The 27,667-nt window shown below is 28.9% G+C and overlaps 2 protein-coding genes and 1 pseudogene across 3 annotated transcripts; 1 reads left to right on the plus strand and 2 right to left on the minus strand.

The window, feature by feature from the left end:
* The first annotated feature begins 2,754 nt into the window (after window positions 1–2,754).
* Window positions 2,755–4,749, plus strand: LOC114177051 (protein DETOXIFICATION 49 pseudogene; annotated as a pseudogene).
* Window positions 4,750–19,645: 14,896 nt separating this feature from the next.
* Window positions 19,646–21,459, minus strand: LOC114177249 (BAG family molecular chaperone regulator 1-like). 2 transcript variants are annotated; one of them, XM_028062523.2, is made up of 5 exons: window positions 21,302–21,459; window positions 20,851–21,089; window positions 20,393–20,649; window positions 20,136–20,282; window positions 19,646–19,988 (listed from the first exon to the last, which is right to left on the minus strand). In XM_028062523.2, exons 2-5 carry the CDS (start codon window positions 21,053–21,055, stop codon window positions 19,779–19,781), a joined length of 819 nt encoding a protein of 272 aa, XP_027918324.1. In that variant the 5' UTR covers window positions 21,056–21,089; window positions 21,302–21,459; the 3' UTR covers window positions 19,646–19,778. The 2 variants fall into 2 exon arrangements, with proteins under 2 accessions (XP_027918324.1, XP_085526997.1); XM_085670871.1 differs by lacking the exon at window positions 21,302–21,459 and having other exon boundaries at window positions 20,851–21,274.
* Window positions 21,460–23,588: 2,129 nt separating this feature from the next.
* On the minus strand, window positions 23,589–27,556 carry LOC114178143 (lysophospholipid acyltransferase 1-like). Its single transcript, XM_028063878.2, has 8 exons — window positions 27,088–27,556; window positions 26,949–27,004; window positions 26,572–26,792; window positions 25,812–26,220; window positions 24,880–24,965; window positions 24,450–24,513; window positions 24,254–24,372; window positions 23,589–24,116 (listed from the first exon to the last, which is right to left on the minus strand). Exons 1-8 carry the CDS (start codon window positions 27,381–27,383, stop codon window positions 23,976–23,978), a joined length of 1,392 nt encoding a protein of 463 aa, XP_027919679.1. The 5' UTR covers window positions 27,384–27,556; the 3' UTR covers window positions 23,589–23,975.
* Between the last annotated feature and the right edge of the window lie 111 nt (window positions 27,557–27,667).

Genomic DNA, 27,667 nt, shown 5'->3' on the forward strand with positions numbered 1-27,667 from the left:
AAAACATTCTAACTAATTTTTTCTAAGTTGCACATTTTGTCTTGTCTTCATTCTTCCAGCTTCAAGTATTGGTACGTTGTCTTCTTCCAAGTACACCTCTTGACATTCTTCTCTTTTCCTTCTTTGAAGTTGGGCATATACTCAAATCCTATAAAGACAGTGACGTTTATGATATGCTAGTTGTCAAATGATGGAATTAAAATAAGAATACTTGGCACGTGACAGGTAAGGTTTACTATTTGATTATTTTGCAGGAATCAATCAGAGAAAAAGCGTTTGTTGATCAAAACACTAATTAAAGAATATTCATTGTGTTGAACGTCATTTTATATTTATTTTTGTAATTATTTGGACTTGTATGGACTTGAATTGGTTTGAACTTTATTTAAAATTTATGACAGTGATGTATTTTATTTTATTTTATTTAAATTTATGATTAAATTTATTTTTTAAACAATTTTGTAAATACCTGCGGGTACCCGTGGATATCAAAGAAATAGACGGATATCCGCATAATGGATACCCGACGGATATGGATACAGGTACGGGACGAATATTTATCGAGTAGGTAGGATATGAGGGAACTATTATCCGTATCCTACCCGCCTGTTGACATCTATACTTGAGAGTATATATTTGAGATATTACATTAATTATAAAAGTCAATTTATATTATATAAATGATGTAAATTAGACGCAATTTTTAATGGTAAGAAATGCAACTTGTATGCAGTATACCTGAATTTGTAGACATTGTTTAAGAAGTTCCTACGTGCTTGGTCTTGAGTGCATGGTTCAAGCATGTCGCGGTGTAAACTCTGGGTAGTAAAGCAGATATTGCACTATATATTTTGAAACTAGTGTGCGTAATGAAATAAAAAGTATCTATAATAATAGTGTAAAAAGTGTTATAAAAGTAATATTTATGAATTTAGAATATATATAAAAGTGTCATGTCAGCGTAAAAATGAGTAATTATTAAACTTGTTTAATGCGGGCCTGAATGGACGTTAGGCGGAAAAGAACCTTAGGCCACTTCTAGCGTCAGAGAATCGTGGTTCCGTGTGAAACCCAATTTGGACTCAGTATCATCCTTTCCGCCGGATTTCTTTGATAATGTTACAAGACGCAGCTCAACAACTAAATCATACTTCATCTTAGCTTAAAATCAATGTTAAAAGAATTATCTTTTAAAAAGTATCTTAATAAACTGACATGTTTTCTATAAATAAAATTAAAATAAATAATTTGTATTTTTTAATAAAAATGAAATAATAAAATAGTCATCCTTAATTTAAATAAATAATTTGTCTAAATTTATTATAAAAAACTTTGTTAAATTATATTTTTTATATTTAAATTATTAATAATATTATCTGCGAGTTTGATTTTACGTATCATTACAACATATAAAATCGGGAGAGTAATCGAACAAAATGATAAAACTATGTAAATTTCTTTTTCTGTACCACATGTTTAATTACTTAGGTGAATGTATAAAATTCAAGAAAATCTAAACCTAATTAAAATTTAATACAATTAAAAAGTCATTGTTATATACATATATATTATCAATATTTTTACAATAACCTAGTTAAAACTTATTTTATTGGTATTATTAACTGCAAGATCACCCTAAATTTACCTTTTTGAATGAATTTTAATTAAGATTGATAAATAAGATTTTAATTCAAAAAAAAAAGTAAATCTAATTAAAAATATTCTTTTATGTTACACCCCTTAAAACTCTTATTATTAGAATTGTAAGGAAATTCTTTTCTGTTACATCTCTTAAAACTCTTATTATTAAAATGGTAAAGAATTCATAAAGTAATTAATTTTGTAAAGTTTAAATTCGATAAAATATTGACAGAAAAAATAATTTCATTTTAATAATTTATTATTTTTGTTGTAAAAAGTAAAGTTTACTAATTTTATGAATCTCTTAATTAGGATCTTAACCATGACCTCTATTTCAACTATATCCATTGTGAATGCAATCACTGCTGTGAAACATGTCTCCATTTCCATAAAAGGAATGCCGAAAGTAACTGAACCCACAATTTATACGGCTGGGATTTCGCCCAGGTGGGTTTAAATTCAATCCCTACTTATAAATGCCGACATGCAATTCAGTCACATGAGTATCGTTTTCTAAAACCTAAGCATTTAATTAAAAATCAAATGTAGCTACCATTTATTGAGCATGGGGTCTCTACCAAAAATAATACAATTTCTTGTTTCCATTGTCAGAAAACATTCTCCTGATATCTAGCTCAGTAATCTTCATGATCAATGTAACGCAACGGTTAATCAATAACATGAAGAACAAAAAAAGAAGAAAAAGTTACATTCACCCGTTTAAATCATTTTACTCATTTGTACTGGTCTGACCCATTATTCGGCAAAATTGATCGATTGAGTGTTTTATTTTTACATTTGGTGAGAGTTGAGTGCGGTTCGGCGGCCTCCGCGTCTCACCCCTCATTGTGTTAGCAGCAGGCCAAATAGTGATATACTCTCATCTCATATACGCTATTGGTCGGTCATAAAAGGTGGCTTGAAATTGAAAAACCAGAAAAGAAAAATATTTCAGAGAGTTTGAGTTGGTAAATAAATGTATATTCTGTAGCACTAGCATTAGTGTGTGTCGACCCTACGTGTGGCCGTGTGTCATACTCTTTCATTTCAATTTGAATGGAACATTCCAAAAATTCATTGCTCAAACCCTTCCTTATAAACCCCTCTGTTACACTCTTGCAAAGTGCAAAAGTTCGCCACCAGCGAAACCTCTATTGTAAACTCTCTTTCGTTGCTTTGTCTCTTGTGAGAAACCGTCAAAGAAACGATGCGCCAGTTATCACCCACCTCAACTTTCTGTGAAAGGAATGAGGGCCACCCAAACGTATCCAATCCCCAATTACAGGATGAGACCAACATGTGCACCACTTTGATCCCCAAATCCCCAACATGTCAACACCATCATCACCAAACACAAAATCCCAACAAAACCCATTTGTCCCTGGCCCTCATCGAAGCCAAGTGTATTTCCAACATATCATTCTCCATGATCCTAACCGGTCTATTACTCTACTCTCGCTCCATGATTTCCATGGTTTTCCTCGGCCACCTCGGAGAACTCGCTCTCGCAGGTGGCTCCTTAGCCATCGGATTCGCCAACATCACCGGCTACTCTGTTCTCTCTGGCCTCGCCATGGGGATGGAACCCATCTGCGGTCAGGCCTTCGGAGCCAAAAGGTTCAAACTCCTCGGCCTCACCATGCAGAGAACCGTGCTCCTTCTTCTCCTCACTTCACTTTTCATCTCATTCTTCTGGCTCAACATCAAGAAACTACTACTCCTATGTGGCCAGGAAGAAGACATAGCCAATGAGGCGCAATTCTATATATATTACTCTCTCCCGGATCTTATATTACAATCGCTGCTGCACCCTCTAAGAATCTATCTCCGGAGCCAATCAATAACCCTTCCTCTCACGTGCTGCGCCGCTCTCTCCATTATCCTCCACGTGCCCATCAACTACCTCTTTGTCTCCGTCCTCAACCTCGGAATCGGAGGCATCGCGTTAAGCGCTGTGGTCACGAACTTCAACCTCGTCGCGTCGTTGGTTATTTACGTTGTGGTATCAGGCACGCACAAGAAAACGTGGCCGGGTATTTCCCGGTCCTGCTTCAAGGGGTGGAAAAGGCTCTTGAATCTCGCGATTCCGAGTTGCGTTTCGGTTTGTCTGGAATGGTGGTGGTACGAGATAATGATTTTACTGTGCGGGTTGTTAGTGAACCCTCATGCAAGTGTGGCCTCCATGGGGGTTTTGATTCAAACCACGGCTTTGATATACATTTTTCCGTCGTCTCTAAGTTTTGGAGTGTCGACGCGTGTTGGAAACGAGTTGGGTGCGGGGAATCCTGCGAGGGCGAAAATTGCGGCGCTCGTGGGCCTCTGTTTCAGTTTCGTGTTGGGGTTCTCTGCTTTGGCGTTCGCGATTTCGGTGAGGAAGGTCTGGGCCACGATGTTCACGGGGGATGGAGAAATCCTTGCTTTGACGTCGATGGTGTTGCCCATCATTGGGCTTTGCGAGCTCGGAAACTGTCCCCAGACGACGGTTTGCGGCGTTCTGAGGGGGACGGCGAGGCCGAAATTGGGGGCGAACATAAACCTGGGTTGCTTCTACCTTGTGGGCATGCCCGTTGCGGTGTGGTTGGGGTTCTTTGCAGGGTTTGACTTCAAAGGGTTGTGGTTGGGGATGTTGGCGGCGCAGGGATCTTGTATGATAACAATGATGTTCGTGTTGGCGCGGACCAATTGGGAGGGTCAAGCTTTGAGAGCTAAGGAACTCACTTCATGTGATTCCAACGAGGAGAAAAAACTGGTGCAGGAGGAAGAAGAAGAAGAAGAAGAGAAAGAGGTTGAGGAAGGTTTTTTGGGATCATGTGCCACCAAAGAAGCCTCTGAGTTAGTTGTTTGATTGGTAATGAGTAACAACAACAACTCATCACAACATTATCGCAGGGATTAATGGTTTATTATATTCAAGATTCATGATATATAGATAGAAAGATCATTCTTCTATACAGTTGATTATTCTTTTGTTGGAAAAGCAAAATCAAGGACAGGATCTATGAATTGAATTTAAATGTATAATACTCTTTCTTCAAAATTGTTTCGATTAACAACACATTTTTGGTTTAGCTTTGAACAAGGGAAAAACCAAAAACATCGTCAAACTTACTCCATCTTTGTCCTTTCTATATACTCAATTTTGTTGCTTCTGGTTGAATTGATTTGGGTGCATGTATTTTCTACTTTCTGTGAACGCCTAACCAGCTCCATGTCACGATCTTATCACGTTTTCCATTCAAGCGTGAATAGCCATTTTATAATGCTTAAATTTGCAGGGAATGAATTCCCGTGTTTTATTTTATTCGCTTTCTGATCTATCCCTAACTAATACACCAAGATTTCATCAAAGAAATAAAAATACTGAAAGTGTGTTGCTATTTGAAACTGTTTTTTTCTTTTTCTTATTAGATACAATTATTTTTCAAGTGGTGAGATAAGTGAAAATAGGTTATACGATTTTAACTTACAAAACTATTTATTATTCTTTTTTTATCTTGACTATTTTTAGAGAATAGTTATCTTTCTACCTAAATATCATAAATTTGTTATTATCTTTTTTTCATTGAACATTAGTTATTTTGTTATAAAAAAGAATAAAGTCTAATAATTCACTTATATATTTAAAAGAATTATATTTTAACTCTTATTTTTTGGTTATTATCTTTTATTTTTTTATATGATTTAATATGAGTCATTAATTTTTAAAAACAATAAAACAGAAATCATAATATCATTATACGTATATTTATAATACATTTATCAACTTTCAACAGCTTCATACCTTTTAGTCCTATCATAACCTCTCCAAAGTTTATTGGAGAGATATCAATTTTCTTATCAACAACTTTTCACAGATATTGGATATAGATTATTACTTACATAAGATCGTCACTGATCTAACAAGAACTTGATAATGAAGCGACCAATATCTATCTTCTTCTTTTTTATTATTATTTTACTATATGTTTATACTTATTAACTTACTACGGCTCTTTTTTTCCTATTAAAGAAAATAAAACAAAATGAATAACCGTTTAACAATTTGATAAGCCAGACTTTCATGTATATTTCTATCATCTTGATCTTTAGTCAACCATGCATAAAATCTAATATTAAGTAATTCATGGACTAACTTACATAGTCTATCATATGGTATCCACCAATATGACATTCACACTTTTACACCTGACCTGAATATTATATTCAAGTATCCATAAAACTCTTAAACGTAAATAATAAACTCTAGGTTAGCAGCTACGCTTACCGAATCACGCCTATATTATAATCATCTGAGAATATATTTTAAAAATAGGTGATGCATGCTAATTTTCTTTAAAACTTTATTTTTGAGTTTTGTGCGCAATGTTTTCAAATAAATGTAATAAATGATAACAAAAAAAATACTTTCTTCTACTATGTCTTTTTTTTAATTAATTAATTTGTGATCTCTTATGTAAAGCGTAGTCAATTCACGAAAACTAATCTTCATGTAAGTCTAAGTTTCCAAAGGTTAGAAATCGAGCTCTAATCTCTTAGTTAAGTGATATGAGTTTCTCACCACTTCCGTCAGCTCAAGTTTGTACCGAAGGTCTATTTTATCTTAACCACAATTATTTTATTTTATTATTTTTATAAGTGTGTGCATGTAACACATTTAGTGTGTTTTCATCCCCAAAACAATTATCTACGATTAAAATACCTATGGAAAACAAAAGCAATTAAGAGATTTTGAAGTCGAAATAGAAAAAGTAATATATAATGCAAAATTTGACAATTTTTTTTTAATATTGTAGCACGTAGGTTATATATTCTTTATTTAGAGTAAGCTGAAGGATGTTGATAATAACCATTTTACATTGTTTAAAAACTTGTTGACGATATTTTATTTGTTTTGAAAACTATAGGAGCCTTCTGAAGGTTTTAAAATTGTAGCACCTCCATTTTACTTCTCTTAAAAATAAATAAAAAATTACTTTTGTTAGAAAACTCACGCATGTTGGTTTTGATTTTGATTCATTTTTATATCATTCTAGCTTGGACGTCATTGTTCTTACTAAATTATGTTATTTTTCAAATAATTATTTCCACTCATATGTTTAAATATATAGAAACACTTCATTTAACAATAATAAAACAATGTTTTGGAGTAATACTAAGTCATACGTAAAAGCCTGTAGAATCAAAGTTGGAATAAAACAAGCATTTACCTTCCCTGATCTGGTTGAGGTCTAATGTCGGGTTATTGGCAACAAAAATTGACCAGCCGCAATCTGACCAGTATTCTTATGTCGATTATTATTATTATTTATTATTTTTCGAACTAAAAGTCTCAAAATGTTAATTTGAAGGAAGAGAATTACTTATAATATTGCTAACTAGTACATGTGATGAACTCCACATGTATCAGATATAAGTTCTGTCATCTTTTTCATCTCAGTCAAATCCAATTTGTTCTCTTTCAATGTAAACTTGTGTTCTTTGAACAAGTATTTTTAACAGTCAAAAAAAGGAATACATTGCATTAATTACGTAACCTGGCATTAAAAAAAAAAAAAACTAACTAGGTCATTTCATAAAACAAACGCATTGTACTTGATTAATATTTGGTCGATGAGTAAATTTTGCAGCATAGCCTTGACGTACATTCTGCAGGAACACTAGCTTGGATTTTCTTTTTCACCAACAATACTGCATGTTGACCTTTTGAATCGTTAGTTGTTAGGATCGAAGCTTATCATAAAATTCACGTGCAATAATACTATATTCCAAGGAGATGAAAAGTAGATAAACATGTAAATAACCGATCTTTGAATGTGTCAGAAAGGAGTGTTCACACTTAGCGTCATCATAATCATGTAAGAAATCAAATAGCTGGGTCATGAAATTCCAAAGGACGAAATTATTGAAGGAAAAACCTGAGAAGAAAAAGAATATATATATATATATATATATATATATATATATATATATGCACACAGCACACACGTGGGATTTTGGATTAACAAACCAAGATAAAATGAGCTTGAAATAGTAAATTAATCTAACATTTAATTGCTGTAGAATCTCGAATAATATGTATTTTGAAGTTAAGATAAATACAAAGAATTCAGATGTGGTCGAGCTCCAAAATATTAGAGGAGAAATTTATCTAAAAAACTCTCAAATATTTGGTATTGATTTTGGACATTGACCTTAGATGAAGTAGGAACATTATCAAAAGTGAAGAGGTTGTGTTTTTCTGCATCCCATTCCTAACCAATCTAAGAGCCGTACTCATGCCTCAACTTTCTAACTATTCAACTTTGGGTGTTGTTGAAGTTTTTCTCTTTCAATACGGTAGCTTCAGCTAAGAACATCTGTTTTTCGTTTTCCGTTGCCGCAAGACGTGTCGGATGGACGCAAGTTCCTTGTGGTAGTTGTTTGAAAATCTTTGCTCTGTTTTTCCAATCATATTTTTCAAATGTTTATGTGTAAATATTGGGGGCTTTGAAAAATATTGATAACTGAACTTTGCTGCAGGAAAATTCTAACTTCTTTGCCCTTGTCCTGGAATCGTTTTCAGATGAAAACGGTTGTCCATGTCCCCGATTTTGTTCACACACTATAGTTTAATCACTTCAAATTTATACTATCACAAGCTTCTTTCAAAACTATGTTTATTGTGCAGTGAGAAGAAAGAAGAAAGAAGAAAACAACTAAACTAACTCCTGTAATGTAATGCAGTGCGTTTGGCATAATTAAATTAAGTATGAAACCTTATATGAACAGTTTATAATTTATTATAAATGGATTAGTAATTTAGTATAAATAACCTTTTAATATATATATAGACAGAGATATATATTATATATACACATTTTTTAATAGAATAATAATATGGATTGTCGAACTCTTTTAACGAAATTATGACTGTAAAAAAAATATCAAATTAAAATTTAAAGTAATTAATTTATTTCTTACTATATTCGTAACGTAAATTTATTATTTAAATATGATTATATAATATTTAATTTTACTCTGTTAACTTGTAACACTCGGTTTAAGTTAAGTATACATAATTATATTAAAAGGTAAGACACAATAAGTAACTATACAGACATTCATATATAATGTTGAAAGAAAAAAGAATGTCACATAATTATTCTAAAATTCTAAGTATATATTTATATTTTTTTTATTTAAATTATATATGTAAATTAATAATATTAAAAGTGTTAATTGAATAATTAAAGTTAATATATATATATATATATGTAAATTTTAAAGTCTGTATTAATTCAAACTTTTTAAATAACGATTTTTTAATATAATATACTATACATATTAGCTTAAAAGTACATATATTATATTTATTAAATTAACAAAAAAAACTTACATGCCTGTTGCAGTAATATACTCTAAGTAAGATATATTCGGTGGCCGATTTTTGACCAATATTTTGAGAGTGTTTAATTTTTTGTTGAATTACTCTTTTGATTTATTTTTTCGTTCAAAAAATCAAGTTAGTCATCTAGTATTTTTTTTGTCAATTTGGTTTTTATTTTTTAAAAATTCATGTATTTTGATTTTTTTCGTTTTTAAAGTGGAGCAATAATTTTTCGTCAAAATTGATACTAGGATTATGTCAATTACACCAACAAAGCAAACCATCCTTATTCACAACTTCAATTTTGATGAAAAAACTTTGGTCCGATTCAAAAAATTTAATGAAAAAAATGAAAAAATTACATCATTTTTTAAAAAATCGAAACCAAATTGAGACTAAAAAAGATTGGAGGACCACATTGTTATTTTTGAACGAAAATAAGAACCAAAGAGTAATTCCAAAATTTTTATATAAACTAGTAAAAACATTGTATTTAATTTTTTTATGATAATAAAAATAATAAAATTATAATTAACTTTATTATAATTATAAATTTAAATATAAAAAGATTTTTATTTTCTTGTAATTAATTTTCGTTTATAACGATGAGTTTAAATAATAATCAAATAAAAAATGGTTAAATTAGACGGATAATCACTTAAAAAATAATATAAATTAAATAATTATTTTTATTTAAAAGGTAAAATTAAAAAATAAATGTGGGAAAAAAAAGACTTTTCCTCATCAATAAATATAAATATATAAAAATTTATTACAATATCAAATATATATTATACATTAAAATATTAATTTTAAAAAAAATGTATATGAAATTATATAAATATAAAAACAAAATGGAGGGGTCATGGCTAGAGATGGTGAATAAATTGGTTTTTTGGGTATTGTTCGAACTCGTCCCCATTTTGACAAAGACTCCCCGCATTGATTAGGTATGGATATGGGTATGGAAAATCCTCGACTTTTTTCAATTGGATATGGGGATGGGGAGATCTACATATCTCTGTCATAATACTTGTCCCTACCATATCTCTATTTTTATTTCTACTAATGATTTGGTTTGTCATGAAAGTCATTCGCATTTCCATTATATTTTTCATCTTATTATAACCTTTGTAATTATGTTAAAATGATATATGTCAATTAAAAAAAATATCTCTCACATTTTAATATTTATATTATTTTTTAATATTTTTATTTATATATTTTCCTTTCAAATGATAATATTTAATACTCTCAATTTAAATGTTTAATAACATAAATATTTCGTTTACTAGGTAATATAAAAAATATTCTTTACTTATTATTATTAATTTTTGTTTCATTTGAATAACTCTTTTGTTTCGCTAAAACAATTAATTTTTGTTATTTATCAACCATTGAGTATATATATTGATATTTGAAAAATTTTCTTATATCTCTTAGGTATTTTTCATATTATCATACCATTAATTATACATTTGTTTTTTCTTTGTGCGATTTCTTTCAATAGTCTCTAATTATTTATAAGACATACATTTGTTAATTTTTTAATATTTTTATTTGTTATTTTTTTATCATGTATAATACTATTTTGATATAATTTATCTATTTATTTTTTATTTTTTAACTCATTATCAATCATACTATATTTTTTTTCAGTATAATTGTATAAATAACTTTTATTTACTACAATATAAAAATCTGATGTAATTGACATGAATATTTTTTTATCACCCTTCAACATATATTGGAGTTCAAAATATATAAGATTTATGTTAAAATTTTATTATTATGTTTATTATTTATTTTTTGTGTCATTTTGATGAAATGATGTATTATAACTTTTATTAGTGTATAAAAAATAAATTCATTAGAATTTAAAAAATTGAATTAAACAAACATTTAAAATATATTTTAATTTAAATATTATTTTTCTTTTATATTTTTTTGAAAATATTTTTTAATTTTATCAATTAGGTTTCATTAATATTTGCAAATTTAATAATATTTTGGTTCTCATGAAATTTTATTTGGTATTCTAATCTAAAATGTAAACAATTATAATTTATTTCAAAGTATTTTATATAGAAGAAAAATTATCCTCCTAATATTGAATATTTGATTATATTATGTTTCCTTTACCGTAATTTGTTATTATTTTATAAAAATTAATTAAAATTAATATTGAAATAGTATGAAAATGAGTACGGGTATGGGTATAAGATTATACCCGTTACTTGTTAAGGATGGAGATGCGACAAAAGTTTGATACCCGTTGAGTTTGAGTATGAGAATGAATTTTTTCTACGAAAATAGACATGAGATAGTGAAACTCCTCCCCATCCCGTCCTCTTGTTATCCCTAATCATGGTCCTCTTTGTCCATACTAAGATATGTCGTTGAATATATCTATTTCTTATCATGTAAATTTGTGTGATATTAGCTTTTCGTAGTATTTTATATCCATACTTTATATCTTAAAAAAAATTTCAACTAATGAATTTTTCAAAGTTACATATGGAAACGCATATTATATTTATTAAATTTATTAAATATACTAAATTAAATGCATATCATAGTTAATATATATATATATAAGGTATATTTTTATTTATTTATTAAATATGATAAATTATAATTTGTAGTAAAAGTATTAAATATACAAAATGAGAGAAAATTAGTAAGTATTAATTATTATTTGTATATGTAAATTTTAAATTTTGTAAACTAATTCAAATTGCATATAGAGGGAGAGAGGGTATAGAATGTTAACCAAAAAATATTTTTTTATTTTAATTTTATTTATTTAAATATTTTGATTGTCCCTTTGTTAGAGAAGAAAAAACTGGTCATCAAAAAGTAATTATTTAGAAACTTATTTTTGTCACTAATTAGTGCGAGAAATAATATTCCTTATTGATTAAGAGGGTAAATATTATGTTGATGGAAATACCGAACTTGCTCTTCTGACTTTATTTTGTTATAAAACGTGTCATTAATTTTGCTAGTTAAGAAATTTTAAATTTTGGGGGCAATGAATTTTTACTCTTAATAAATTTAGTTTTTAATAATAATAAAGTATATCTAGAGTGTGTTAAAACATGTTAATAACATTTCTCATACCCTACATCACCACACATTGTCCAGATACACTTGAGATGTGATTAAAATATATATATTTGCAATACATTATTCCTTAATTATCCAAAGTCAATATTTGTACAACGATAAATTAAGCAACCAAATGGATGGTGACAATTTTTCTTTATGAAATTTATTTGGATAAGTTTGACTATTCATTATTAATTTCATCAATATATAATATTCGTACAATACGGATATTTTTGTCATAACACTTGTTTCTAGCAATCAAATCATCCTAGTAACATTCCAAAATACATATATAATAAATAAAACATAGTAAATTGCATACTATTTTTTCAATGTCATATTTAGCCTGCTTCAAAAGTACACATCGAAATATATGAGATAAAATTGATATAATGTCAGCGAGGTGTTAAGAGAAATATTTTTTCAATATATTCTTTACCAAAATTCAACATGAGCATCAAAATATCATTTGTGTCATTGAAACATTTGAATGACTAAACTATAAAAAAAATAGAATTGTTACAACATCTATTTGGCTTGAGTGATTAACTATGATACAATTATGACATGAGTCACAAAAATTCAAGAGAGAAAGAAACGATATGACTTCTCGTTCAATTGAGTTATCATCCAAAACTTAAACAATGAATCTTCTCACTTAACTAATGTCAAATCTCACATGATTTTTATTCTAACTTAACTAAAACAACTAAAAAATTTAAAATAGTTTTATATATATATATATATATATATATATATATATAATATAAAATCATACTTATTTCAATTCAATGACATTCAAAGCAAACAATCTCATAAAACAAAAGATCCGATAACAAAAAACATACATCACACAAAATCAAAAATATATCAAAATAACATTCATTAACTCAATTCAAATTAATGCAAACAATGTCTGCCAGTAATATACTTTTTTATTTTATCATCAAAATCGAATTATGATCTCACATTTTTCAATAAAACACAATTAAATCCACAAGTGTTTTTCATAGGTCTTCAAGGTTCTACTCACAGCATTATCTTCCAAACTTGTAAATCAATCTACTATCTCTTGCCTAAATTTCTCCCAATTTAAATTTGTAAATAAATTTGCTATCTCTTACCTTAATTTTGTGTTCTTAAAAAAATTGATACAAAAGTATAGAAAAGATTTGCATTACCACACGAAACCTCGTTCACAGAATAAATATATCAATACGAATCTAATCTAGCAAAAAATCATTCATCTTACTCGGTCATAGCATATCAACGAACAAATCTACAAATAAGACACTTAAGATTTAGGGAAAATATTACTTTTATATGTTATATAATATTATGTGTATAACTATTAAAATAATAAAAATATATGTTTTTCATTTAATTTATATTTTCGCCTTTAAACCTATAAAATTGTTCCTAAAAATACTTCATCTTTATGTTATAAATTTATATGGACCTCAGCTAGCCGTTTAATTTGAAACTGAAACACATCTTGTTGATATTGAGTTTATTTTAGGGGGAGGAGATTTAACACCATCAAGAGTACACTCATATAAAAAAATCAAAAGATCATTTCTAATCCAAAAAATAAATTTGTGAATAACGCAGAATAACATAAAAGTTGGTCAGTAATTACGGGAAAAGTATATAGTTGCTTAAAACTAGTACACAATGTTTCAAAGAGAAATCAGTATCCATGAGAGATTTTTAACATGAAAGAGAAGAGTACAAAATCTAAAACATATCTGTTGTATGAACAATTCAAATTTTGGGAATTCCATCAAAACAAAGTTGAACCTGATAGTTGTTCTGTCCCGTTGTCTTCTATTTCCTTAGCATCTATCTATGATAGGACCTTTTAATCATTCTCTTCCATTCATTCCTTTCTATCCAAATACAAGTATACACAACTTAGATTTTTTGTATATTCTCATCCTAAACATAACAAGTTTTTTTATTGTAAAAAGCATGTTTTTATCTACCGCCACTGTGAGAAAAGACAGCCATGTATATTATAAAATAGAGAAACAAGATTTATGGCCGTTACCAAAGTACAATTGTATATTTACGCGTTAATTTTGTCTATTATTGTCCAAGAAAATCATTTACATGTGTTTACAGCTCAGGATGAACTTGACGAGAGCAACTTTGGCCTTAATATTTTTTTTATATATATATAAAATTTTGAATGAAAATTACTTTAACTATCCGTCTACAAGTAATGCCGGCAAATTTGACAGAAATGAATTTGAGTATAATAGATTAAGCCAATAAGAAAAGGTTTATTGTTGCTCAAGTTATTGTAATCCACCCAATCAGGTTTCTGCTCATCTTCATTCTAGAAGCGGGGAATTCAATTTTAACCTTTTCTCAAAAACTTATTACCGGAAAAAAATTTAAGTTTTTTTAGATTTCTTTTACTTTTTATTTTCTAAAATGAGTTATTGTTGTGTAGTTTATGGTTAGTATTATCAGGATAGATATATTTGTAGTATGCAAAATTAGAATTCGTTCATGTTTAAAATATTGATATATTTCAGATTTAAATTTTAAAAATAAATAAAAATGGTCATTTTAATTCAATTATATTAATTTTTAATGTGTCAAACATGTTTCATATTAATATTTGACTTATTTATAACGTTTGCCATATTTTCACTATAACTAAAAAATGTGTTTTATATATAAAAAGTTGGTTTAATTATGTCTTTGTTGCCCATTTTCATAGCAAAATATCAATTTGGTCCCTTTATTTTTTCTTATCTTAATTTGGTCCTTGTTTTGGAAGATTTAATGCAATCAAATCCTTTCCGTTAATGGTACACTAACCGCGTTCAAGGGGATGTCACGTGTCAGTTTATGGATCTTTTGAATTTAAAAAATACAAAATTGTCACGTGTCACGTTGAGGTCATGTCATGTGGCAGTGATAGTGCCATGCGTGGCTATTATGTCAAGTATTATTTTCTCATTCTCAATTTGATCTCTATATTTTAATTTTTATCTCAATTTACTCCCAATTTTGTAAAAATGAAGCAATTTTGTCTCTCTCCAAATTGAAACTAAATTTAATTTCTATATAAATGTACACAAGTATTTCTATACAAAATTGATATTTCAAGTAACTATTTTTAGCAAAATTAAGTTTATTTAAATTTATATTTTACATTAAACTTTATTTAAAATTGTTTTAAAGGTCTTAATAGAAAATAATGCTAATAGAAAAAAAATCATAAATTATATTGATATTTTATTACATCTTACATTAATATTATTTTTTTTATTTGAATTTATATTTCAAATAATTGTATATTTTTAAAATGTGTAAAGTTCAATAATTTTTATCTAGTTTGAGTTGGTGTAAAAATAACAATTATAAAAATTTTAAAAATAATTTTAACTAGTTTACGTAATAATCGAAAATAAATAAATATAAAAATTAAAAACAAATTTAAGTAAATTTGAATGTGAAACACAAATTTAAACAAACTTAGTTATGTTAAAAATATATAATAAAAATATCAATTTGAATAAAAATATAAAATTCGATAAAAATATTTGTATAACATTTATATAAAAATTAATTTTTGTTTCAATTTGGAGATAGACGAAATTGCATATTTTTTACAAAAATTAGGACTAAATTGAGACAAAAATTAAAATACAGGGACCAAATCGAGAAGGAGGAAATGACACTTGGCTTAATAATGACACATGATTTGTCATTACCATATCACTCTGTAACTGTCACGTGGTATGATGTCAACGTGACATGTGAAAAATTTTTACTTTTTAAAAAAAAAATCAAAAAATCTAGAAATTGACACGTGCCACCCCTTTAATGTTGTTATAGTATCACTAACGGAAAGACTTTATTGCATTAAATTTCCTAAACATATGACCAAATTGAGAGAAGAAAAAATAGTGGAACCAAATCAATATTTTGCTACAAAAATAGAAAAAAATATAATTAAACCTAAATTTTTTAATATAATTAAAGTTAAAAAAGTTATATTTAATGAATTTTAAAATTTGAATACCAAAATGTATTAAATTTTTATTCGATATTTAGAGAATCAAAACATATATCGTATTACGATGAGATTCGATGGTAATAATAATAATAATTTGGTTTTCAATTATAGGGTATTAGTATTAGCCAATAAAATATTTATAGTATATTTACTTCATATTTTTGTACGCAACAGTCTAATGTTGAAGAAGAACAAAAGTAAATTAAATATTTTTTATTTAACATATAATGTAACATGTGAAAAATCTATTAACTTTTAATTATCACTTTTTTAAAAATATTTTTGATTTAAAAATTAAAAAAAGAAAGTCAATTTTTAATGAGCATTTTTAGAATTGGAAAATTAAAAACCATAAAAAAATGGTTTTATTTAATTCAGATGTTATTTTATCTTCAAATTGAACCGTTATGTAATTTGAACATGCTATAATGTGTATATTGGTTAAAGAAAAAGAAAAGGAAAAATGTCAAAATAATTACAAATAATAAATAGTGTAATTTGATTAAAGAATATTTGTTTTGGAGGAGATGCACACAAGACAATGAGTAAGAAACTATTGCAAATAGTAAGAATTACACATCTCCAAGATATTAGTAAAACATTAGTAAATACATAGGAAAGTATAGAAATATTGTATTATCTTATAGATCAATTTTGTAAATTCAAATTAGGTTTAAAGTTTATTCTTTTTAATACAACATTAAAGTTATTAAAATGTATATAATATATATTGTAAATTTTTACTTTGAATGATGTAAAGAAAACTTCCTTTTTGTGAGGAACATTTTTTTAAAAAAAAAAAAATGCATACTTTCAACTTCAAGGTTTGAATAGCAAGAAGGAGGTTTGAATAGCAAAGTTTAAGATCCAATGGAGAAATAAAAGTTTAATAACCCATTCATGCTCGTTATTGATGTGAGATGGATAAAAAAAAGGGTTTCGGTTATAATCCAGAAACAATTTGGATATATATTTTACAGAAACCTGAAATTAAAGTTGGAGATAAAATAGTCAGGAGATATAGAAATAAAGGTATTTTTCTAAAATTTTGTAAAGAGAGGATATGCCTTATTAATAAGACAGAAGACCCCTTGATATGGTCTTCAATCCACTGGGACTACCTTCATGAATGAATGTAGGATAAATAAAGTTAGAGTACAGTATATATTTATTGATGATTTTTTTTTATAAATTAAAAATAAAAATCTAAATAATAGTATGTAATGTGTTTCATACATTGTTTATAATTGATATTATATTTTAAAATATATGTCTATTTTTTTCTAATTAAGTCATTATTTTTTATTTTATACTACAAAAATCTCAAAAATGTAACTTTAAGGGGTGTTTATTTATATAAGTTAAAATGCAGATAGATATATAAACATGTAATTATCTTAATCAGTGTCGGTTTAAAAATGAAACGGATAAAACACTTGGTTTTTTTATTAAATTAATTATAAAATTATATTTAAAAAAATAATCTTAAAAAGTTTTGTTAATATTAATATGATTTTATTAAATTAATTATAAAATAATGTTTATGAAAAAATATAAAATATATTTTATTACTAATATATATTTATTAAATTAATTATAATTTTGTGTTTGAGAAAAAAATTAATTTAATTATTATCGGTGTACGTTATTTTCTATTAGTATTAAAAATAATATTTAATAAATTAAAACTACCTTCAATAAATTATAATTTTATTTAGAAAAGAAATTATTAATTATTATGTTCTTTTTAAAATCAATTTTGATTTATATTTCTTCTCTTATCTTTATGCCATTTTCTATATAACTCTTTTTTCTTTAATATTTTCCAGTGTTCTTGTTTTGAGAAGTTTTTTTTAATTTCATGCTATTTTGTATGTAGCAATCATTTTATCTTTAATTATTGTTAATATTTTTTTTTATAGTTGTATTACTTTTATTTTCATTTTACTTGTTGAATTTATATTAAGATTAAAAATATATTATTTTTGTCCGATTTTGTTTTTTTTTTAATTTATGAATTTCAAAAAAAAAATTATATATATTTTGAATGAAATCTTACATTTTTATTCTAAAAAAATTATTAACTAGTATTTAAAATAGATAATAAAAGTAAAATCTTTAATGAAATAAATAATCAATTCAAGTTGGAATTAAAAAACAGTGGAAAAAAATAAAATTAATTACAAAAATTTAATAATAATTTTATATAAAAAATACTTAAAAATAAATTTTAACTAAAAGATCTCAAATATTTTTTTAATTTGTTTTTATGTCTTGAAAACTCTTAAACCGTCCTGATATTAACTTTGTGTAAATACCATTACAAGTTTGTGCATTTCTTTTATTAACTATTTTATAAATAAAAATTATTAGGTTTTACTCTTAATTTAAATGACTTGAATTATAATTTAATAAAATAATCAATAAGAGATACCGTGTTAAAATTGTATTAAAGAATGTATTGTTTGTATTCCCCTGTAAAAAAATTTAATTAACAAAAGATAATGTGTTATATATTAGAAGTTATATTGATTTTATTCATCTGTATTGTGAAATTAAAAATATATGATAATGTAAAAACATTAAAAATAGAAAATCTCAGTTCTCCCTACATTACACAAGATGTTAATTCCTAACAAGATAAACATAATCAATTTTCATAATTTATCATAACTTCAAAAGCATTTAACCATTAAAAAATATATATTTTGCAAACATGTACCATATTCTCTTTAATACACGGGATCTCATAGTACATTCTTCATAAATTTAATCATTGATTAAAAATTATAAATTTTTAAAATATTAAATAAATTTCACATATTTAAAAGATCAAACATTGAAACTTGGAATTTGAGCAAATAAACAGATACAAAAAATTATTTTGTTTAATATTTCTTCAGTCCTAAATATAAGTAAATCTTAACCTAAAAACAAATGTCAAAAAAGTAATTTACTTTATTAAAATTTTAAAATAACATTACTAGTATATCAAATTTGTTTTATTATTAATGATTATTACAAAATATGATTTATTATAAAAAACATATATTATATTTTATTATAAAAAAATATATTTATAATATTTAATTTGAATAAATAAAAAACAAATCAATACTTCATTAAAACATCTTACAAAAATAAAATATAAAAATGAGAAGTAAACTATGTATCGAAGAAGAAAAAAACAAGAGAAAGGATATCAGGATAATAAAGACACAAGAACATGCATGAATTAGAAAGAAAGAACAAATAATATTTTTTTCCCGGATCAGTTAAGGTGATTGGCAAAAGAACAGAAAAAGAATATTTTGATTTTTGAATCCAGTAAGAATAATGATTTATTTCAAATTCATACCAATGGTTACTTATATGGTCCCTACCTACCTGTATCAGAAGGAAAAAAAAAAAAAATAGTCACAGCTAAGCACAAACATATAGTCAGAGCAAAAATATTTTGGAGGCATAGATTGTCCAACAGAGTCAGCAAGTTCCAAAGAGTAAAACAAAGTTCCTTTCTACCAAAAATTTATAACTATATGTTTTTTCATGATAAATAAATAATACATTCTTAATGTGACTCACTAATGTGAGTGAAACATTCTGGTCATAAATCTAAAAACCTTAATCAAAAGTTTCCCATTTTGTCGTCACCACAACAGAGTCAGAATGTTGCATTGGTTGCTGCTGCTTAGGATTTCCCTGTCTCTTCTTTTCAAACTCATCACCATATTGCACCTTCTTCATGTTTTCATCTCTTTTAAGGGTGATTGATTTTTGCCTTGTCATCCTCAGCATATCTAGAGTCTCAATGTGTTTCTGAACTCTCCCAACCTTCATATTTTTTTTCACAATGTTAGTAACAAATAATTTTTAATATCAATTGATATATATATATATATATATATATATATATATATATATATATATATATATATATATATATTTCAGCTGTTTTGAAGATGAAGGAAGAGTTAGTACCTGTTCTCTTCTCTGCAGTTTGAGTTCACCATCACCATAAATTTCATCCAATGCAATCAATGTTCTCATCAAATTTTCAGTCAAAGTCTCCACATCTAACTCTGTTATAATCCCACCTCTGGAAGCATCAGCCTCCAAAGCTGCAACCTGTCAAATTTCAATTAATCAAACACATTAATTAGTCCGAGAAACAGGTTTCAGTTCACACCACAGAAATTAATAGTGGAATTGCTCATATAATTTGTGAAACTTAGTACCTTCTTGCATAGTTTGTCAACCTCCAACTTTATTTCTGTCAAAGATTTTGAAGTTTTTTCCTTCTTTATAATTCTTAACTTCTCAAGTATCCTTCTTTCTCTGCTCTCAATGTCCACAAGAAGCACCAATTTTGACCCATCTTTTACTCTCTCAACATCAAGATATGACTTTGAATCTCTCTCCTTGTTCTTGTAAATCAACTTCTGATCCTGAACATGCAGTCCAGTAGGTTCTGTTAACATTTTCTTCAATTCTCCTGCACCCCTCAAAAACCACATTCAATAATCCATCAACTTGTACAATAATTTGTGAAAAAAAAAAATAGATAAAGCAAGGAGTACACGCAGTATAAAATTATACTAATTGATGATTCCCAATAGTACTAATTAATTGTCAATGAATGAAATTAAACTCTGAAACAAGAAAAAAAGAGGGAAATTTCTAAAAATGAATTTACCAAAGCTTGCATGAGAACTGATTTGAATTTGGTGATAGGATGATCCATATTTCACTCTGACTTTGATAGTGGATTTAGATGTGAAATTTTGATTCGCATCTGAGTTGCGTTTCTGGACCACCATGCCTCCTGGTCTTAATTCCCACTCAGACATGTCTGTGTTGCAATGACCAACAATGTCACCTCTTCTGCTGCTAGAAAACATGTTCTGTAACTTTGACCAAAACCAAGTTTTATGGCTGCAAAAAGAAGAGATTGACCTTGTGTTTTGTCTGAGGAAAAAACGGACATCTAAAAAAGAGGTTCCTCCCTTGGAAGGAAGGAAACCAAGGAGAGAAGAAAGAACTTGACTGTGGAAAATAAAATGGAAGGAAGAGTAGAAAAACAAAAGGAAAAGAAAGTTCAGAGAATTAAGATTAGAATAATTTAAAAGGAAGAGAAAGGTACAAACCTTGAGTTTGGTGAAGTTAGGGGAAACTACAAGTCGGTGGAAGCAAAAACAGAGAGAATGGAGATGAGAAAAGAAACCGACTGAGAAATACTATGATAATGGGATAAGTGAAAGAAAATATATAAAAAAAGAAAAGAAAATGAGAAGCAGCTGCAGAAAGTGTCAGAATCGTGAAGGGAGAATATAAGGAAAAACAATCAAATTTGGTAACGCGCTGGAAGAGAATTAATTAATGAAAATTTTGAACCATAAATTGTGTGTTGTTGCTTTTCTGTTTCACATATTCTACCTCAAATTATATCAATCTTCACTTACTTTTCACAAGTTAATGTCCAATCAAATATGATACATCAACTTAAAAGAAAATTAAGAACTTACCAAAAGCAAATTCATGAGAAATGAAGTATGTTCATTCTTACAATGTATATCTTAAAAATCATATTTATTTATGATCTTTTATTGGTTGAAAAAATGTCAATTTTCTTTTTCTTTTTTTATTTACACAAAAAAACAATACTTCCCAACTTATCTTTCGTGTTATAAAGTAAAATAAGAGGAAAGGTATATATATGGTGAGTTAATTCTATTGTTTGTATACAATTAACAGCATGTTATATATATATATATATATATATATATATATATATATATATATATATATATATATATATATATATATATATATATATATATATATATATATATTTAGCTTCTCGTTTTCTGATTATCTTGTCTATATGTTGAAAAAGAGAACTGTAGAATGTTTCAACAAGAAATACTAATTTCTTCAGCATAATGTTAAGGTAAAAGCAACTGAACACAGGAAAAACTGAAAAGTACAGCGAAAAAATGAAAGCAGAGGGTTGGCTAATCTTAAAACAACTCAGTGCACAATGTTTAATACCGTGTAAGAGCATATCACCAAAGTCAGAGCAACAATTTAAGCCATGGTTTCAGTCAGAGCACACTGTTTAATACCCATGGTTTCTCACAATTTCACTACTGTCAGTTTGTTACTGCAATAAATGTCATATTTATTAATGATTTGTTACGAAATTTAAAATACTTAGTCATGACTTTTTAATTACGTATTCAGTTATATTATGTTGAAGAAGACGAAAAATATATATTTTATGTTAATTATATCAAATATTTTTATTTTATAAGTATATTAGAAAATTAGTTTTAACTTACTCAGAATGGGAACCGCTCCAATGGACTACACCCCTGAGATTTTTTCTTTTAATTAACAGATTGAAGTTGCAATGATTTCAAAAATTGGCTACCATTTGATAAATTTAAGACATTAAGTTAATTGCCAAAAAGAATTTACAGATCTTAAAATAAACACAAGGAGTTGAATCCCTCAGCTTACGAATTAAAAGATCAATTTGATATCAAAGGTAAAATTCTTCATTAAATAAATAATTAGCTTAAAAAATCACGTTATTTTACATAGAAGTTTAAAAGGCAATTTTTTTGAACACAAAACCTAAACAGCCAAATAAATAAAATAAAATAAAATAAAAAACCTACACTAACTTGTCAAAGAAAAGATAAAAGAGGAGGTTTGTCCTCACAAAGCAGGGGAAAGCGAAAGATGATCCCCCATGTTAGCTGAAGAGCATCTTTATATTGATGCTGTAAATATGGTGGCATGAAATCTATGTGCTGTTCAATGTATAAGTAACAGAAAATCCTTCAAGAGGAGACTGCAAATAACTGAACGGTAATAAAAGGAAAACATGCAAGTGGTCCACACAAGCGTTTGCTTCCTTGAACATGATGCTGTCTCTATCTATCCTATGACAGTATGAGATCTTCCGCAGGATTTGACTAATGGACATATCATTATATATATGCATATTATATGACAAGGTAAAAAAACAAGAAAGATGTCTTTGTTCATTTAAAAGCATGGTGTCATTTTAAGAGCATAAACTCTTGAGAAACCAGATGACAGGCCAGTCGCCAGGAATAGATTAAGATGAAAAATGGTTGAATTGATGGATTAAATAATCTCAATTTGTCTTCAAATAAATTTAATAATCTCGATTCTTCTTTAAACTTTTCGCTCTCCCTCTCTGTTCCTTTCTTCTAATAATACTAGCTCATATTATAATGTATCTCCATCCAGTCTCAAGGTAGGATATTTTAAGGTAAAGCACTAAGCCAGACATGAAATTCATAGACCTGTGTGATAGGCAGGTCATATACAAAAGTTGTACTTTCTGGGCGACAAAGCATGCATCACTCTGTACAAAATGACAACAAATGATGGGGTGGGTTGAAAACTAAATAGCACAGTTGGCTACCATACTTCAGAGTATCTGCATGTTTGTCTACAGTTAAGATTTGAAAAATATAGCCTCTAGCAGTAATTGTCACGAGATCTGAAAGTAGAGAGAAATCACAGAAATACAAATGTTCCTAAAATCTCGTCGGTAACTGCTTTTATAAAACCTGCCAACAGGATGTTTTCTTATCACAGAAATACAACTCAATGCTAAAGCCAGGAATATGAAAGAGCCCAGCCATTTTTTCAAGACCAAAGCAGCTGTTACAAGAGGTTGAAAACCAGGGGCAGAAAAGTTGTGGAAGCTGGAAACCCGTTGTCCCACATTATCCTAATCCAATTTCAAAAATTCCAACAAGAATAAACAGCATTGTCTACTCACTGTTCCTTCTCAGCTTTGGATCTAGCAGGCCTTCCAGGTTTGATTACTTTACCAAGAAGAATCGTAACAACAGGAACAATGGTCCCAACGTAATACACACTTCCATATGAGGCAAGAGTTTCATTCAGACTTAACACCTATTCAAATATAATTAAACAATAGAAACATGTAAAAACCTTGAAATCCATATTAGCATGTTTAAGGCTGAAAATAGAAGTTGTAAATGTGGGCGTTAGTGTTTTTGCGGGTTACGAGGGAGAGAAAGAGGACGAACCATGAAACCAACGCAGGAGTAATTTAGAACCAAAAGCGTATACGCAAAATTCATAATCACAAGGACATTCTTAGCCAGAGCCTTTGTCGGAGGCACAGCTTGCTGCCATCTATAAATGACTGTTTCAATAGAAACACAGCAACTCAAGTTAACTAACCGAATAAAAGATAACAAATGTGCAAAAATCAGCATATACCTCTGGAACCAGCAATCATCAATGCTGATTGAACAAAGAATATTATGTATCCAGGGTACAGGCCCTACAACGATAAAGTCAAATTGTTAGAAAAAAACTGTCACAAATCCTTACATAGAGCATAGGTAGACCATATTAAAACCAGCACACAAAGTTGTTTCACGCAGCAGTTTCTTTTTCGCTGTCCAAAATGGATCATATGTCCCAAATAACGTAGTAGAAAAAATTAATAGATATATTTGTACATCACCTCATCTATCTCATACTGCTTATTAATAAGTGTAATGATTATTTGTCTAAGAATTAGTTTTTCCTAAAAAACTATACATACATTTGCAAATATAGTAAGCCTGAAGCAATAATAATGCAAATATCAATGTACAGTACAATAGAAACAATTAATGTAAAATGCTGCTAAAATTTTACTCACATGCCAAACAGCACTAACGGTCTGGGTGGCAAGTAGCTGAAAGAAACCTGGTTTCTTCCCACTCTGAATAAGCCTCTCATAAACATCTACCAAAACCCAAACAATAGCAACATTAATATTTTATATTTCATTGTCAACCTTTACGAATGACATATAAATAGGTAATTTACATCAACTTTAATTTTGTATCTAGCAAAGCCTACAAGATGAACAAAAAAATGAAAATCAATTGGTCGAGGGTTGATAGCTTGATCATGCTATAATTTGCTGTGAACAAAAGCCATGTTCTAATTCACGAAGAGGGATTATTAATCTGACCCAAGTAATCCATGATACAAAGTTCCAACTAAGTCCCTCTTTTGATAAACATCTTAATAAATAAAGTTATACGAGAAGAATGTAATAAAGTTAAAATTAATTAAGCTTTCTTCATCAATCAAAATCATCTTATGTAACTCTCTATAAGTTCTTTCATTTAACATCTTCAAAACTGACTTTTAACTCAAGAAGAGATATTATTAATATGACCCAACTAATGCATGATACAAAGTTCACTTAAGGCCATGTTTTGATAAACACCTTAATAATTACTTGAAGGGAAACTATTTATGTTTCCTTCATAAATCAAAATCAACTTATGTACTTCAACTTTATAGAAGTTCTTTCATTCAACATCTTCAAAACTGATAATTAGCTCACAGGAAAAACATAATGCATTTTACCTTTTCTTTATTTTCTTATTGGAAAGTTTATCCAAATTCAGAAGTAAACACAAAATATAATATAGCCAAATTGTAACCAAAACTTAAAAATGATGCAGCTAGGACCATTAACTAAACTTTGTGCCTAAACCTGAACAGTGTCTATATCCTACTGAGATAACTAATCAAACCCCGCAATAAAAGCATTCAATCTCATGGCAAGAAACTCACAGTGACGAAGCCAGGTGCTGACTTGAATATTCCAAACAGTTGGTATTGTAACTGCACTCTTTGCAAACTCAACACCTATTATATCTACATTTTTGGCCCGGTCCCATCGTGGTTTTGGTGGGGACGAATCAGTCCAGCCACTGAAACCCAAGCCAGAGATAATTATAGAAGCTTCTGATATTGACCAAATGAAATAATACTTCCAGCGTGCAGTGAAGCCAGACATATACTGGTAACTTAATTTTTTCCAGAAACACCATTCATGGTAGGTAGGATCAGTAAACTTGGACAGAGGAAAATGCGGCACGAGGTTTAAATACATGGCCATACAAAACCCAGCTTGGAGGAGAGCCCGGATGGTTGCCCCATAAGGTGATGGCGATGGCCCTTTTGCTTCAGGGCTCCAAATCTGGGATTACAACAATAATAAATACTAGGGTTGAAATAACAAATAGGAGAACAGTAATTCATAACGTATCAGCATAGAAAATGAGAAACTGCCCCTGAATTTTTATTTAAATTTCAGGAGAATTGGGCATTCAATGCTAATGTACTATTTATTTTTACAGCAGGGTATGACCACTAATCCCTGATTACAGGCCTAGATATGAGATATCCTGAAAAAAAAAATTCCATACACACGGGTTTAGAAATCAAAGCCTGACTACATTAGGAGCAAGCAAGGTTATCCACTAACATAATACACCATGCCTCAGTTTAATCATCATTATCCAAAATCAAAATGAACAATAAAAAATACCCCTTTTTCTTCTGTCCAATCAAGATAATCCTTCATTTCGTAAACCGGACCAGCAAAGTGACTGCCACAGCAGAGACAATAACCAATGTACTCAAGAAGCGAAGGCAACTTCACCAAACGGTATTTCTTCTGAGCCTCGCGCAAGCCTTCCTCTTTCAACAAACCATCGTTGTAATTAACCGCGCAGGATATAACCTTGAGCGTCAAAACCATCAAGGCCCCTATTTCCAAACCAACCACACAATTAATGATCAAACCAACCAACCATCACCAGAAATAACGTTACTACCACAGTAATAATAACAGTCAGTTAAACCCCTCATTCCTGAATCCAAAAATTAAATAAACAAAATAAGAAATCATAAATTTGCGCTCACCAGTGGCATCGATGCCACCTTCCTTCCATGCATCGCCGCTCATGTAATAAACGTGGCTGCAGAAGAGACAGTCAGAAATGCGGTGCTAGGTCAAAGAGAGGAACAATTGAATCGCAATGAGAAAATAGATCGATCATACCAGCCAATGAGGTAACCAAATCCGAGGAAGAAAGTGAGGATGCCGCATCGGGGGCGAAAGAGGAGCATGGAGGCGTAGCCAAGGAACATAGGTACGAGGAAGTGAAGGTTGGAGGAGACGCCGAAGGAGAGGTAGGAGAGGACGACGCCAACGGCGGCGGAGTAAAGGTGCTTGGGTAGGCCGCGGGGTAGGAAGCGGCAGATAAAACTAAGGGGAACGGTAGCGGCAAAGCAAAGGAGGAAGCGGAGCACCGGTACGGAGACTCCGATGGAAGCGGCCATGGAATCCATGGCCATGGCTTTGAATGGAAATAGAAGAATAGTTGGTGGAAGTGATATTTGGCTTCTTGTTGTACTCCTCTTCTCTTCTATCTTCAACAAACACAATCTTGGAGATTGAACTTCTTAATCGATCAGAATATTCGTGAAATGACATGTGTACCCCTCACAACACAACACCTTCCAAGTACCACACGCTCTACACATGACGCCAGCCCCTTTGCGTGACCGCAATTTCGCACAGATCTTCGTTCTTCTATGTTCTTAGGAAACTCCGTCAATGTTTTTTTTTTTACTCACGT

Source organism: Vigna unguiculata, chromosome 3 (genome assembly GCF_037176805.1).
Source record: "Vigna unguiculata cultivar grain cowpea cultivar isolate G323 ecotype 2 chromosome 3, ASM3717680v1, whole genome shotgun sequence".
NCBI classification, from domain to species: domain Eukaryota; kingdom Viridiplantae; phylum Streptophyta; class Magnoliopsida; order Fabales; family Fabaceae; genus Vigna; species Vigna unguiculata.